Source organism: Capsicum annuum, unplaced genomic scaffold, assembly GCF_002878395.1.
Source record: "Capsicum annuum cultivar UCD-10X-F1 unplaced genomic scaffold, UCD10Xv1.1 ctg3595, whole genome shotgun sequence".
Lineage (NCBI taxonomy): Eukaryota > Viridiplantae > Streptophyta > Magnoliopsida > Solanales > Solanaceae > Capsicum > Capsicum annuum.
In genome coordinates, this window is record NW_025842902.1 from 1,151,415 (window position 1) to 1,166,723 (window position 15,309).

Consider the following 15,309-nt stretch of genomic DNA (forward strand, 5'->3'; position numbering starts at 1 on the left):
CCCAGTCCCCTCCCCAACACCACCTTCAGTTTATAGAAAGAAAAAATTTCTCTCAATTCAAATCTTTTCACTTTTTTAAAAATTAAAATTAAAATTTGAAATCTTTTCATATTTTTTTGAGATTAAAATTTAAATTTGAAATCTTTTCATTTTTTTTAGATTAAAATTTAAATTTGAATTGAAAGTGAGTGATATTGGATATTGAAAAATTAGTGAATTTCATGAATTAAGCTTGAAAAAATTTAAAGTTTTTATGAATTTGTTAAAGATATTCAAATTTAAAAATCGAAAAGTCATTATGTTTGTATATATGAATTTATAGTTAAAATTTAAAATTAGTTGGAGAAGAATTTTAATTATTTGGAATGGATTTGATATTTAATTTGTGGGCAAAAATAAAAACATGATTATTTAAATTTTTCTACAATTTATAAAAAAATTATTTAAATAAATTTATTTTAATATTAAATACCCCTGGACCCTCACCCTCATCCAGCCCCCTTCCCTCCTCCCCAGCCCCTGTCCAGCACCCCCACCACTCACTTTTTATTTTATTTTTTAATCTTTCCTCTCAATTCAAATTTTTTCATATTTTTTTTGGATTAAAATTTAATTTGAAATCTTTTAAAAAAAATTTGCAATTAAAATTTAAATTTAAATTGAAAGTGAGTGATAGTGGATATTGAAAAATTAGTGAATTTCATGAATAAGCTTGAAAAAATTTAATGTTTTTGTGAATTTGTTAAAAATATTCATAAAAATCGAAAATTAATTATGTTTGTATATATGAATTTATAGTTAAAATTTTAAATTAGTTGAAGAAGAATTTTAATTATTTGCATTAAATTTGATATATAATTTGTGAGCAAAAATAAAAAATGATTATTTAAAATTTTCTACAATTTATAATTTTTTTTATTTAATTAAATTTATTTTAATATTTAATTTCCTATGTATCATTTAAAAAATGACATAGAATTTAATGTAATACCTGAAAATGATGTGGAAGCTGATGTGACAGACGTAACAGCTGACGTGGGGAGAGAGTGTTACACTCATCGAAAAAAGGTTTAAAATGTTGTTTTTTAGTGGGTTCAAGGGTCCAGATAAAAAACATATAAGTAGGAGTATCCATATTACAAAACTGATATAGTACAATAGTACACTGATCTATTTTGCTGAATAGAGATGGTGATTCAAGTCCTCGCCGTACAATCGTCCGAGCTCTTGAGATATGACCCTGCCGTCCTCCTAATTGCTCTATTTTTCTGTCCTCTACATTAATTAATGCACTCACTAGTTAGCGATAAAAAGGATTTATTATAGGAACTTATAATATCATTTTCTTATGCAGGTTAAATATAATTATACCATTTCAATCTTGAGCAATTTATATAGAGAGAGTGTTTGGATTGACTTATTTTTGAGTTTTTTTTTACTAGCATTTTTTTATTTTTGAAGTGTTTGGTAAAAATAAAAAGTCAAAGTACAAAAATAAGCTAAAAGTCAAAAGTAGAACCTACTTTTGGCTTTTAGCTTATAACTTTTGATACAGAACGACTACAAAACACAAAAACAGCCAAGAACAACAAGGAAAATCGAGAACAAGATAAAACAAAAATAATGGCAGCAACAACAAGCACACGATGAGGGAAACGAAGACAACAAATTCAATAAGATAAAGATAGTTAGTTTGACATAAAGAGATTACAAAACGTAAGAACCAAGACGTGTCTCAAACGTCAAGACCCCTAAATCCCGTAATAACGAACATCAAACTCTTATGTAGACACAAGAGGGACATCAATCTCCTCAAGCATCAATGTTTCTAAGCCAAAATGCAACACAAGTGAATCCACACTTATTCTGTTTCTTCAATAATCCATATTCAACAAAAACTAACTAGAAAAACCTAATAAGAGACTATATATATGTTAGCTTATTATATGATAAAACGACCCTAATGCCCTTAATGAGAGAGGCGACTATGGAGTGTAAGGAGGGGGTATAAAATGACCAAAATACCCTTAATTAGAGGGGTGGTTTTGGAGTGTTTGAAAGCTCTTCAATTCTCCAAAGCCGTGGGTTCCATTTTACTCTTGGGTAGGCATCAAAGGCAAGCCCCAAGCAACCTTCCACACACGAAATTGCCTTTTGGTGTGTTCAAGACGGGCCCTCCATGCATGCTCTTATGTCCTCGAGGTGGCCAAACCTTGAGTTTTCATGTATGGTGGCCTCTCAAGCTGTTATCAAAAGCTGTGGTGGTCATTTGGCTCGTATCTTCCTCTCCTTCTTGAAAAGGATTCGACCTCGAATCCATACCTTGCAAAATCAAAGAGAGGACAAACAAACACAACATCTTCATGGCATGAGGGTTAGTGTTAGTGCAACAAATAACATCAGCATGCCAAGGTGGTACACACTTGAAATATAATCAGAGTCCTTTATTTTTAACATGAAAAGATTAGTAACAATGTCATAAAGGGAGTGGCTATGACAATCACCAAGAGATAATGAAACTACCAAGGTCAAAATGGCATCATCAATCTCCAAAGGTAAGAATACCTTCTTCATAGGAACCATAAGACACAATTATTCCTTTATCTCTTTAGTAGTCCACACCAAGAACGGTGTCAATAGTTCACACATCCATAAAGGTCTCACGGGGTCAAGGACACGAATGATCCTTGTAGCATGACTACTCAACCAAGTGGAACTTCCAAGAGACTCCCTACCTCTAAATAAGGTAAATCTAAGCCTAGCATAGATATCATCTTAAGCAAAAAGGTAGTATAGAAAGGAATTGAACATGGAAGTCTCCTCCAAGGTGCTATTATCAAAAGGGATGTCAACAACCATAAAAGTTTTAGCACACAAAGCACTCTAGGATGGAGTCAAATCTTTTAGGCACACCACAATTCTTCCTTTTAGGCAATTCATTCCAACATACGATGTAGATTCAACAAGATTAGGAACATTATCATATGTATAAAGGTAATGAAGAAAGGTACTAATGAAACTATTCTTATCAAAGATGTATTCACAAGTAGGAACACACAAAGAAAGAAAGAGACATTGCAAGCACATAAGACCTCTCTTTTTCCAAAAACTTCCCGAGGAAAAGTATTCCATCAAGAGAGTCATGCCATTAGGAAGAATAGAGAAACTACCACACAACAAACCAATCCAAGACAAGTAGTTCTCCCAAGAACTTTGTTTCCCTCTACTAAGAATGTTAAGCCTGCTCCCAAGAGTCCCATAAGATACTTCAAATTGTCCAACCTCATGAAGGTAACAAGAAGCCTTTAACATCCTTGGACTTTTCCACAAATAAGAACTCAATTCGGCATCCACAAGTTGTGGTCCACACAACGTAAGCTCAAATGTGTCAAGTATGGATGCACGTATATGAATAATAACCCAAAGAGGCAATGACACAATTGCTCTCGAGTTTTCAATCAAGAAGCCGTCTTTGATAAATGGGCCATTCATCACCACAAGGCCACAAAGAAGGGTATCATGAGAAGGGAATTCATTCGAAGTGTTGGCAAGGGGGAACTCTTTCTTTGACCTACAAGTAGTGATACCTTGGTCAAGAGTGGATATACTTAAAGGTGAACTCTCTTGGTTCCTTTTATTACTCCCTTTCTTTAGTGAACACTTAACTTTGTTGGAAATTCCCCCTATGCACAATTTGGGTCTATCAAGTGGGTTGTAAATCCACAAGTAAGACTTTTCATCATAGGGAAGGATACCAACACTCACTATTAAGTCATGCTTGGCGTCTTGACCAATCATCAAGTTGGGTATGAAGAAATTTTCACACACCAATAGGGCACCGGGGTCAAATGGAAGAAGTAGACAAAGACATGTGTCACGACTATTCTTTCTTTTTTCGAGGGTGCCATTCCCAAAATCACACAAGAGACTTTTCTTTGAGAGTTGATTGCTATTCAAAGGTAAGGATTTAAGGCCTACAAGTTCTCTCTAAAAAATATGCATGTCATTCTTCACAACACTTTTACTTACATGATTTCTATGAGCAAAACTAATAAAGAGGCTATCATCACACATTATACTCAAAGAATCATCTCCAACCTTATGATCAACTCTATTAACATCATCACTAGCTTGAGACTCATCAAACACATAATACACGTGCTCAAGTAGTGGATTACATTCATGAGTAAGTTGATCATTATGTACACCATCACTAGTTGTTGGCAACTCACATACCAACGTAGACTCACATTGATTTTCATAAGGGTCAACTAGTGTGTGAATACTCTCATCACATGTCAATGAGACCTTATTCAAGTTATAAGTTCTAGTTCTAGATGGACACAAATCATTCTTACAAGAAGAATCAATTTTGTCATTTATAGGATCAACTAGTGCTTGCTTACTTACAATAAGAATTGGATCTTCTTGCAACCTAGCAATATCAAGAGTATCACAAAGGGAAAACTCGCGTCCTTTTTATCTAGGCAAACCAGCAACTACACCCACTTGACTACTACTAGCCACATCACAACATTCTAAGTTTATAGGAGTGTTGGAGATAACATTTTTACCTTGTAGCTCACATGAGGTTCGGTCTTCACCTTGGTGCGTGTTATGGAAGCCCACTTGATCCTTTGGGAAGATCTTATCACAAGGGAGTCTTTGACTAAGTGGATTGAACGTCACCCACTCCCTTCTTAGTCTTTCACAGACACGCTTGATAGCTTCAAAACAGACCAAGTCAGTAGGAGTAAGTAGAGGAATTGGATTCGAGGAACTAAAAATTTAGCGTAGACTTTCAAGGTTCCATTTGAATTCTTCAAAAGGTTCCTTGAAAGTATAATTATCCATGGTACCTAATAAAAGACAGCAACAAAAACAACACATAAGTTAGCTCAAAAGGTATCCTCACCGCACTCTCACACCTTCGGTTACCTCATACTTGGCTTCACAAGTATTGAAAGTTGTCTTATAATCCGTGAGAAATTGAGCGATGAATTATACTCTTGTCCGGAATAGATTTTCATTTGAAGACTCAAAGAAATCTCTTACGGTCTTGAGCCAAGAAATTACAACAAATCACAAAAGATAAAAGCACACAAAGAAATGAAAACACGAAGAAATGGATTCAAACAACAAACTCACAACCTAATATGTGATTACTAGTTGTCAATTAGTACTAGAATCAAAAGTGAAACTAAGGAAACAAAGAAGAGAAAGTAAGAAATATGAAATTTGAGCCTTAGGATATTTTTGGGAAGTGCTAACGTGGTAGCCACATGACAACCTTGAATTAGGCGTTGGAATTGTTGAAATTAAATTAATTTTTTTCTTGTCTTCAATTTTTATGGATCAATTTTCAATTGGAAGAGTGAAGTTTCACCTATAGTAGAGAGACAAAAAAAACTTAAGAGCCTTTTTAAAACTTCAAAGAACTTTGACTTTCTTGCACTTTTTTGTCAAGACGCCTTTTTGAAAAATTGTTGACTCTTTCCTCTTTTATTTTGTCTTGGTAGGTGTTCTTTCCCCTTTTGGTAAGACAACTTTTGAAACCTTTTTGTATCCTTACTTCTTTGGAATTTTCTTGGGATAGGTTTCAAGACTAACAAAGACCACACCTTATTTCTCCACTCTTTAAGATCAAACAATACCCCTTTGAAGAATTTTCTTCAACACAACATGAAGATGGTGAAGAACAATAAGAACACCAAGAGCATTCAAGAATGGAAACCAAACCAAATGAGTCCCAAATTGAATGGTTTTTGTTTCTTTTAGCTCACGTTGAACTCCACAACAATAACAACATGTTTTCAAGCCCACATCTTCAACACCACCACATGTTTAACTCAAATCCACAACAACCACAATTTTCAAAGTTCAAGAACAACTTGAAAATGGCTCAAATCTTAGATCTAGACCCTATTAGTGTTAGGGAACAATGAGCTAACACTAGAAACAACAAATGACACAAAAAATATAAAAAATATAAGCCTCAAGTTGGGGCCTAGGTACAAAAATGGGACAAAATTTTCCTTTTGAGATTTTCATTTTTTCAATATTTTTTTTATTTTCAAGTTAACAAGCCCAAGATTGATCTCGTAGAAATGAAATCAATCCTTGCTCTGATACTAAATGATATGGAACTACCACGAAACACAAAAATAACCCAGAGCAATAAGAAAACCCGAGAATAAGATACAACAAAAACAATGACAGCAACAACAAGCACACGATGAGGGAAATAAGACAACAAATGCAATAAGATAAAGATAGTTAGTTTGGCATAAAGAGATTACAAAACGTAAGAACCAAGACGTGTCTCAAACGTCAAGACCCCTAAATCCCGTAATAACTAACACCAAACTCTTACATAGACATAAGAGGGATGTCAATCTCCTCAAGCACCAACGTTTCTAAGTCAAAATGCAACACAAGTGAATCCACACTTGTTCTTGCCCTAGTTTCGGGTGGAACTCTCTCACAAGAGAGAAAATCTCGTAATGTTTCTTCAATAATCCATATTCAACAAAAAATAACTAGAAAGACCTAATAAGATACTATATATAGGCTAGCTTATTATATGATAAAATAACCCTAATTCCCTTAAGGAGAGGGGAGACTATGGAGTGCAAGGCGGGGGCACAAAATGACCAAAACACCCTTAAGTAGGGGGTGATTTTGGAGTGTTTGAAAGTTCTTCAGTTCTCCAAAGTTGTGGGTTCCATTTTACTCTCGGGTAGGCATAAAAGGCAAGCCCCAAGCAACCTTTCATACACGAAATTGCTTTTTGATGTGTTCAAGATAGGCCCTCCATGCATGCTTTTGTGTCCTTGAGGTGGCCAAAGCTTGAGTCTTCATATATTGGCCTCTCAAGATGTCATCAAAAGTTATGATGACCATTTGGCTCGTATCAATTTTTAAGCCACTTAAAATAAGTCCATCCGAATACCCCCATAATATAAAGGAAGTCGTAAAGAAGGTGATGTGACATCTTCGAATGACTTTTATTCTTATTTCTCTGTATTCTTTTTTTTTAGTTCCATTTTAGTTTTCTCAATTATTATTATTTAAGAATCAGCTCTATGACTCACACTTTTTTTCATAGCATCTACTTTTAATTATACTAGTGAATTCATTCGCGCTTCACATGAATTAATTAATTTCGACTGTTGAATTTTTTTTAATATTTTTAAAATTTTTAAATTTTATCTTAATTTATTTTATTATTCACCTTTAATTTTATACATATATTTTTCTTAAGTTTTCATCACTTAAATATGTTTAATATTCTAAAATACTTAAATTTTGTATAATATAATGTAAGTGAAAAATAACTTTATTATTCTTAAAAGAAAGTAGAAAAGGTTCAACAAAACTTGATTTATTTTTGTGTATATTTTTAACAAATTGTAGAGCTCAACTATTTACTTATATTATTAATCCTAATCTAATTACATGAAGTGCGCACTTTTTATCTTATTTTTTTTTCCTCTCTTTAATTTTTAAAATTTTTAATGTATTTCTCTTTTCTACTTTTCTCTTCTTTCATACCTCTTCATCTTCCTATTAAGAAATATCAAATCTCACATTCTTCTTCTAATAACTCCACAACAATAAATATATGTAATAAAAAAATAATATTTTGTTAAATTTCAATATAAATATGACGAAATACTTAATATTACATATAAATATGCTACCAAATATAAAAAATAGAGATATTATTATATATTAGTTACTCATGGCACCGTACACCTCATAGATCAGAAATAACATTTATTTTTTTTGTGATTTTTTTGCCTTTTTTCCTCTCATTTCTCCATTTATTTTATTCAAATAAAATCCTTAAAAACTCTTACTCATTAATTTAAAGAAGAAGTAATTGTCAATCTTTAAAGTCATTAAAAAAAGTAATGGACAATTAACATACCCCTTAATCCTCCCCGAGTAAGTTCAAAAGACATCCTATTGATTTCATGTTTCAATGAAATAATATGAAAAAAAGTTTAAATATGAAAAAAAAATCAAAGATCTTAATTAATTGAAGAATAAATTATCAATAATATGAAAACTAAGAAGCAACACAACATTATATATTAATTTACTAATTAAATCAGATATATTTTTTATAATCTTTATATTAATCGAACCTATGTCTTGTTGTTTTTACTTTTATTTTATTATATGTTTTAATTCTTTTCAGTTTTACTATACGTAAGATTCAAATTTCTCCAAAAAATTACTAAGTAAAGCAGTCCAAAAAATAAAATAACACAAATGAGATACATTATTTGAATAAATGTGCAACTTAATTGTTGTGAGATTTTAATCTTTCTGAACAATAAAAATAATTTTTTTTTTTCTATTTTTGAGACATTAACACATATTAATACAAACTCATTAAAGGGGAGGGGAGAAGAACCATGAACATGATGTTTAGAGTATTTTATAAAAGTTCTTATAATTTTTAATATAACTAAACTAATGAGAGGGAACTAACATAAAATAAAATAAATACAAATTAATTTTTGCCTTTGTATGTATAGAACAAAAATATGACATTTGTGATTTTATAAAGTGCTTGAGTGGCAAAGTTAATTCACATTTTATAAAATTAAAATATATAATTTAGTCTTATTTACCTTCCCAATCAAATTCAATATTATTTATAAATATATTAATAAAACTTAATTGATTTAAACATCTAAAACCTTAAATGAAATGAAAAAAGACAATAAATATTAAAAAAATAAAAAAATAAAGACGAAGTAGAAAATAAAAATGAAAATGAATATTCAAAAATTTAATAGGTAATTTATTATTTATAAAATGATTTAACAAAATAATAATTAGTGTTATTGATAATAATTTTGTAACTTGTAAATAACATTTTTTTAGGATATATGAATGACTTGACTTCTTCAAGGTGATATATATACAATATTTGTTTATTAGTAAACTTTATAATATATCTTCTAAGTAATCACTAAAATGTAATAAATTGATCTTCGTGATTAACCTCCACGAATATTTTTAAGATTTTTACTATTAAAGTTTTTTAATCAAGTTTTCTTGTCGTAATCATGAAATTTTACCTGAATCTGAACTTTGCTGACATATCACAATAAAAAAAGTGAAAATAAAAATATTTTTTTATTAAACACAAATAGCACCAATAAGCAAACTTCAACTATTCTAAAATTAAATCAATAAAAAAAATTATAGCATGACTTTGCTCCTTGTGTCCAGGCCCACCAATATTGATAACAAACAAACGAAAATATGTATCATATCATCAAAAGATACTACTCTAATAATCATCATGATATTTTAAGAAGACAAAGTAAATAAAGAAGAAGTAGAAAAGAAAAATGATTTAGCAATTTCATAGGTGATTGTTATTTATAAGATGATTAATTAACTATATGAATTAAGTAAATAGAAGTTAAAGAGACTTTAAGTTGAGAATGTCAATAGGTTGAGGTTTCTTGTATCTCATTAGATATAATTATTATATAAATATGATAGTGTTTTAATTAGTAAATAAATAAATTAATTAAAAAATAAATAAAAAATTTAAAAAAATGAGAAAAAAGATAAATAAGATCCTTGGCCAAAGAAAGGTGCCACATCATCTTGCCTATAACTCTCTTTTATATTATATACAGATTCATAAACATCTATTTTTAATCACACCTTTTCATTTTCATAACATTTGCTCTTTATTGTGGTTCAGATCATTCTTCATTACTCCTTCACTTCAGCAGTGTTAAGGAGCAAATTATGAAATCATTCAAATTTTTAAATTTTTTGTTAAAGAAAGATTCTTGCGTGGAAGTAATAAGGCAAAATTGGCAAGCTGATATATAAGTCAATCCATTCATCTTGTTTCAGCAGAAGTTAAAGAAAATAAAATCAACCCCAACTCTGTGGAATAAGGAGAAATTTGAGAATATTTTTTAAAAAAGTGCAACTCTGGCTGAAATCATAAAGGTTAGTGAGAAGCAATTTGAGAAAGACGCATCAGAAATTAATAGGGAAAAATTGATTAAGTCACAGGCAGAGTTGAGTTTACAACTCAAGAGGAAAAAGGATTTTTAGAGATAAAAAGTTGATTTTGAATGATTTGAGAAAGGTGAAAGAAATATCTAATTCTTTCTAATAATAGTAAAAGAAGAAAGACCATACTTAAACTAAGGAGAATCCAGAATGATGAAGGTTTTTGGATGAAAGAGCATGCAGAGATTGCAAATGTAGCTGTAGAGTTCTTTCAGAAACAGTTCACAAAGCAAAAGGATGAAGAAGATTTCTCATTGCTAGATGAACTGTCTACTCTAGTATCTGTAGAACAAAATAAAGAGATAACAAAAATTTCAAGCATGGAGAAAGTTAAAATTGCTGTCATGGAATTGAACAGAAATAATGTAGGAGGTCCGGATGGGATGACAGGTGCTTTCTATCAAGATGCTTGGAACATCATAGGAAAGGACATACAAAAAATGATAATAGTATTTTTCTGTGGATTTGAATTTTCAAGATTCATTACTCATACTAATTTTGTTCTATTCCAAAAAAGTTAGTATTGAATACTTTTTCAGACATGAGACCCATATCTTTTAGTAATTTTGTGAATAAAATCTTTTTAAAGATTATTCATGAGAGAATTAAGAAATGTTGCCAGTATTAATTTTAGAGGAACAAGCTAAGATATAATTTTTAAGAAATGAGACTCATACTATTTTCTATTATTCATTGTAGAAAATATACTGGTGGTACAAAAAATAATCTCAAAAATAAGAAAAGGAGGTAAACCTCGAAACATTGTTTTTAAGTTAGATATGATGAAGGCTTATGACAAGGTGGAGTGATTACTTCTTACAAAAGTATTGAGAAAGCTGAATTTTTGTAAAGTAATAATAGATATGGTGTACAAGTTAGTTGAAAATAATTGGTATTCAATATTTTTGAATGGACAGTCTAAAGAATTTTTTGAATCTTCAGGAGGATTGAAATAAGGAGATCCACTCTCTCCTAAATTATTTATTCTAGCAACAGAGGTATTATCTAGGAGTCTAAAGACTTTACTTCAAAGAAAAGAATTCAAGATGTTAAATATGCTAAGAGATAGTCCTAAAATAAATCATCTGTCCTTTGCTGATGATATGATTATTTTGTGCAAGGTTGAATTAGGTACTCTACAATTGGTCATAGGAGCACTGGACAGATATGAACAAGTGTCAAGTCAAAAGACTAACAAAGAAAAGAGTGCAATTTATTTGTATAAAAGTGATTCTAATGGCACAGTAGTTATGGTAGAAGTGACTTTAGGACTATTAAGGAAGGACTTTCCTTTCACTTATTTACGCTGTTCAATTTTTTTATATAAGGAAGAAAAAAGATTATTACCAGTAAATAATAAATAGAAAAGTTGTAAGTTACAGAGTTGGAAAGGTAAGCTTCTGTCCTTTGGTGGAAGAGCTATCTTTATTAACCATGCATTGTAGGGTATTTCTATTCACCATTTTTCAGTGATGAATCTCTCTATGAATGTTATGAACATAATTCAAAGAGTTTTGGCTCAATTTTCTTGGAGTAACTGTATAGGGGGAAAAGGAATTTTTGGAGTAACTTTATAAGGGAAAAAGAAAGGTATTGGGTTAGGCAAAAAACCTTATGTTTACCTGAGGAAGAAGGAGGACTGAGGTATAGAATGTTGACTGATATATCTATTGCTCTTTTTGGTAGACTATGATGAAATTTCAGAACTAAAAAGTTCATATAAATCACTTACATGTACAATAAATATTGCAACAAATAACATCCCAAAATGTTAATGTGGAGAACTGGAGCAGGAGGTTATAAGTATGAAAGAAAATATTATAAACAAAGGATCTCATAGAGTATTTGATTATGTGGAAAATCAGGAGTGGAAATTCCTATTTGTGGTTTGATAATTTGACATTTCAGAGGGAATTGTACACTATTATGTAGGATAGTCAGGAATGGAATGAGGAGTATCAATATATAAGAGACTTGGTGGTAGATGGAGCATGAAATGAAAACTTGATTAAAAGATCTTCACAGGTGATATTGCTGAGCAAATATTGTATAAGATTAGGCCACCAAGTCAGGCATAAAAAGGAGATAATTCTATATGGATTCTTAAGGCAAAAGCCAATTTTATAGAGAAATCAGCTTGATAATATGCTAGACAGAAGGAACAAATTAATTAGACATATAAATGTATATGAATAAAAGGACTTCCATCAAAATAAAAATTTTATGTGGAGAATGTGGAAAGAAAAAGTGTCAATGGATGATAATATAAGGAGATGGGTATACAAGAGCCATCTAAGTATTGGTGTTGTACAATTCTAGCATAAGAGACAATGTCTCATGTATTCCTGAGATCAGATATTGCTAACAAGACTTGATCCTATTTTTTCTCTTTTGCAGGTATGGACATTCAAGGATTAAGCTTAAGGGAGACAATCCTCACGTGGTGGAATGCAGAGGTGAATCAGAGAGAAAAAAAATATTTTTATGCACTGCCTAGTATCATCATTTGAGAATTATGGAGAAAAAGAAATAACATAAAACTTGACGGTAAAATTATCACTAGTCAGAGATTGATAAACAATATCACAAGAAATTTGAAGATGCTGCTGAAAGTGAGGAAACTAAAGCTGGATTTTCTATATGAATGGCCAGGAACACTTAAAGGAGTTTGAACAACTGAAGACAAAAATTAAAGTCACTAAAGTGGTACGAAAATTTTCGCAGGAAGAATAAGTAAAGTTTGTATACTTAGGGAGCATCAAAGGAGAAATTCTTGTCTTAGAGATGTATAAGGGAACTTACTATATGCAAAAGAAGCTCCTATTGAGGATACCAATAATGTAGATGCAGAAGCAACAACAATTTAACAAGCAGTCATACATTGCAGTCAGACACATAACAATAAGGTGATTCTTCAAACAAATTTCTTAAAATTGCAAAAAATCTTAAACAGAGAATGAGAATGTCCTTGGAGCATATCAGAAGCAGTACAATAAATATAACAATTAATGACATGCAAACAAGTACATTATCAACATATACTCAGAGAAGGGAATTAGTTAACTGATTACTTAGCTAATTTAGCAATAGACAATGGAAAATGTACATTTACAGAATTTCAGCACGTAGAATTAAGGAGCAAGTGCATAGTCAACAGTGATAAAATTCAACATTCATATTTAAGATTATCACAATCAAAAGAGTAAAGGGACCGAAAAGGATAAAGCTTAGATTATCACATGTAGTGTATTTACAAGCCAATAAGGCAACAAAAGAAGTGAAACAACTAATTAGCCTATTCTACAACAGCCAATAAAAAGGACTCGCAGCAAAATGAGAGGGTCACTTGGTCAGATTGAGCTTGATAAACCTGGGAGACAAGTTACTATCCGAGTATTTATGATTTTAAGCATTCCACTCTCTTCATACCAACAATATCTATGGATTTTGTGCATTTAGAGTTGGCGCAATATAGGAATACAAGAGCAAATGAAAAAAGAGGTCAATAGTAAACTTACTCGGAGGAGGTAACATATACAGTTGACTGAATCACTCAAAGCAGCACAAAAGGATGAACACATTCCCATCCACTGGAGAGAACAAATGAGCAACGTACAAAAATTATATATCAGAGCAATGAGAAGAGGCAAACAATAAGGAGAGAAAAAAAGTTCACTCATTTCTGCAAACTGAGAAAATCTTGATCCAAAGCACACTATGGTAAAATATTTATCACCTAAAGAAATTGAAGGAGGAAACTGAAATTCACAAAAGAAAACATAGTGCATGAGGAGGCATAGGGCGGAAGCTGAAAATAGGAGGTGCTGATCGTTATTGAAAACCCTACTCAAGGGTTAGATGTTGTAGCTTTTATAGACTTGGATTGAGCTGGGTCGGGAGGATAGGAGTAGGCTATTTTTCTAATTTTGTTATTTTTAGATGGATTGACCCATTTAATTTTAGAATTTTTTAATTTGATTAATAAAATATCAAATTTAACCCAAAAACTCATAATTACATCTCTTGAATTTCATAACCCCAAGACTTTTGTGTTTATAACTCTCAATTGTTTAATGTAAAATTGTATGCAAAAAGTACAATTTTTGACAACATTACAGTTTAAAGCTTCAATCTGGATATCACAGATACCTTCCTCTCCTAACCGACCTTTTCTTCTAGATTTTTGTTTTTTGTGCTAAATGGTGTTTATTTCATCTCTTGTATACTTTGTGAATAACATGACAAACATTTCTTATGTGATTCTTTATTTATCATACTTGATAGTCTTTTGTTTGTCTTTCCTCTAAAATATTTCAAAAAATTTTGAACATGGAACTCATCGTTACTACTTCATCTGTCAATTCCATTTTTAAATTAGAGATTGCACAATCATATTACTTTATTTTTTGCTAACTTTTCTTTCTTATTTGGACCACCTTCTTATTGTTCATCAAATTAAATGAAATCACGAGTTATGGTGAAAAAAAACTGAAAGAGGTATACTAAGCATCATGTTTTCAATTCTATCTCCATCTTCTTACGCATCCCTTTGATCCAATTAAGGGAAAAAAACTTTATTGCACAAAGATAATAAGGTGGGGGTAGCAACATTATTCATATTGTGAAGAAGCAAACAGTTAATTATATAAGGATTGCAACACAAAGTTGTTGCATCTTCTAAGCCTGTATATAGGCTACATAGCTTTTATTCGAGTTTGGTAGAGTTAATTTTGAAGAATTAATTATTATGTTCGAGTGTGGATCTTTTGTTATTTTTACATGAACAATTTGATTAGTTTTAATCAGTATGTAGCATAACTTATGGATTACTTTGTTTATATATAGTACATAGTTATTTGTCTAAGAATGTCTAGTTTTCATTATGTAGCTACCTATCGGTATTTGGTGTATTAGGAATTAAATTGAATTATTCAATGAAAAATTTAAATTCATTGATACTTTTAGAAGCACAATTAGGTGATTTTGTCAATACAGATTAATATTAGATAAATTTGTTTAGTGATAATTGCACGCGTTCTTAAAAATTTGGACGTTCACTTTAGCGGTGTAGTTGACAAACAACTATAGGAAAGTGCTCGATCCTTATCGCAATTCTTTTAATTTTGATATTAAGAAAGCATTGAAAATTGGTTGTTACTGAGGTAATTGACCTTATTTTTATTTTAATTCATAGTTCTCCGACATTAATGACAAAATAATTTTGTTATGGATCAATCAAATCAATAA

The 15,309-nt window shown here is 30.9% G+C and overlaps 1 protein-coding gene across 2 annotated transcripts in view; it reads right to left on the reverse strand.

Moving 5' to 3' along the window:
- Positions 1 to 14,061, reverse strand: part of LOC107878288 (ER membrane protein complex subunit 6) — a 20,658-nt gene extending 6,597 nt beyond the window's left edge. The window contains exons 1-2 of one of the 2 annotated variants that reach the window (XM_047403207.1): positions 13,581 to 14,061; positions 2,026 to 4,727 (exon numbers count right to left, since the gene is read on the reverse strand). In XM_047403207.1, the coding sequence (XP_047259163.1) occupies positions 2,884 to 3,798 (915 nt within the window). In that variant the 5' untranslated portion in view covers positions 3,799 to 4,727; positions 13,581 to 14,061 and the 3' untranslated portion in view covers positions 2,026 to 2,883. Of the gene's footprint in view, positions 1 to 2,025; positions 4,728 to 13,580 lie in introns of those variants that run through there. The other variant, XM_047403209.1, reaches the window with a different exon arrangement.
- Between the last annotated feature and the right edge of the window lie 1,248 nt (positions 14,062 to 15,309).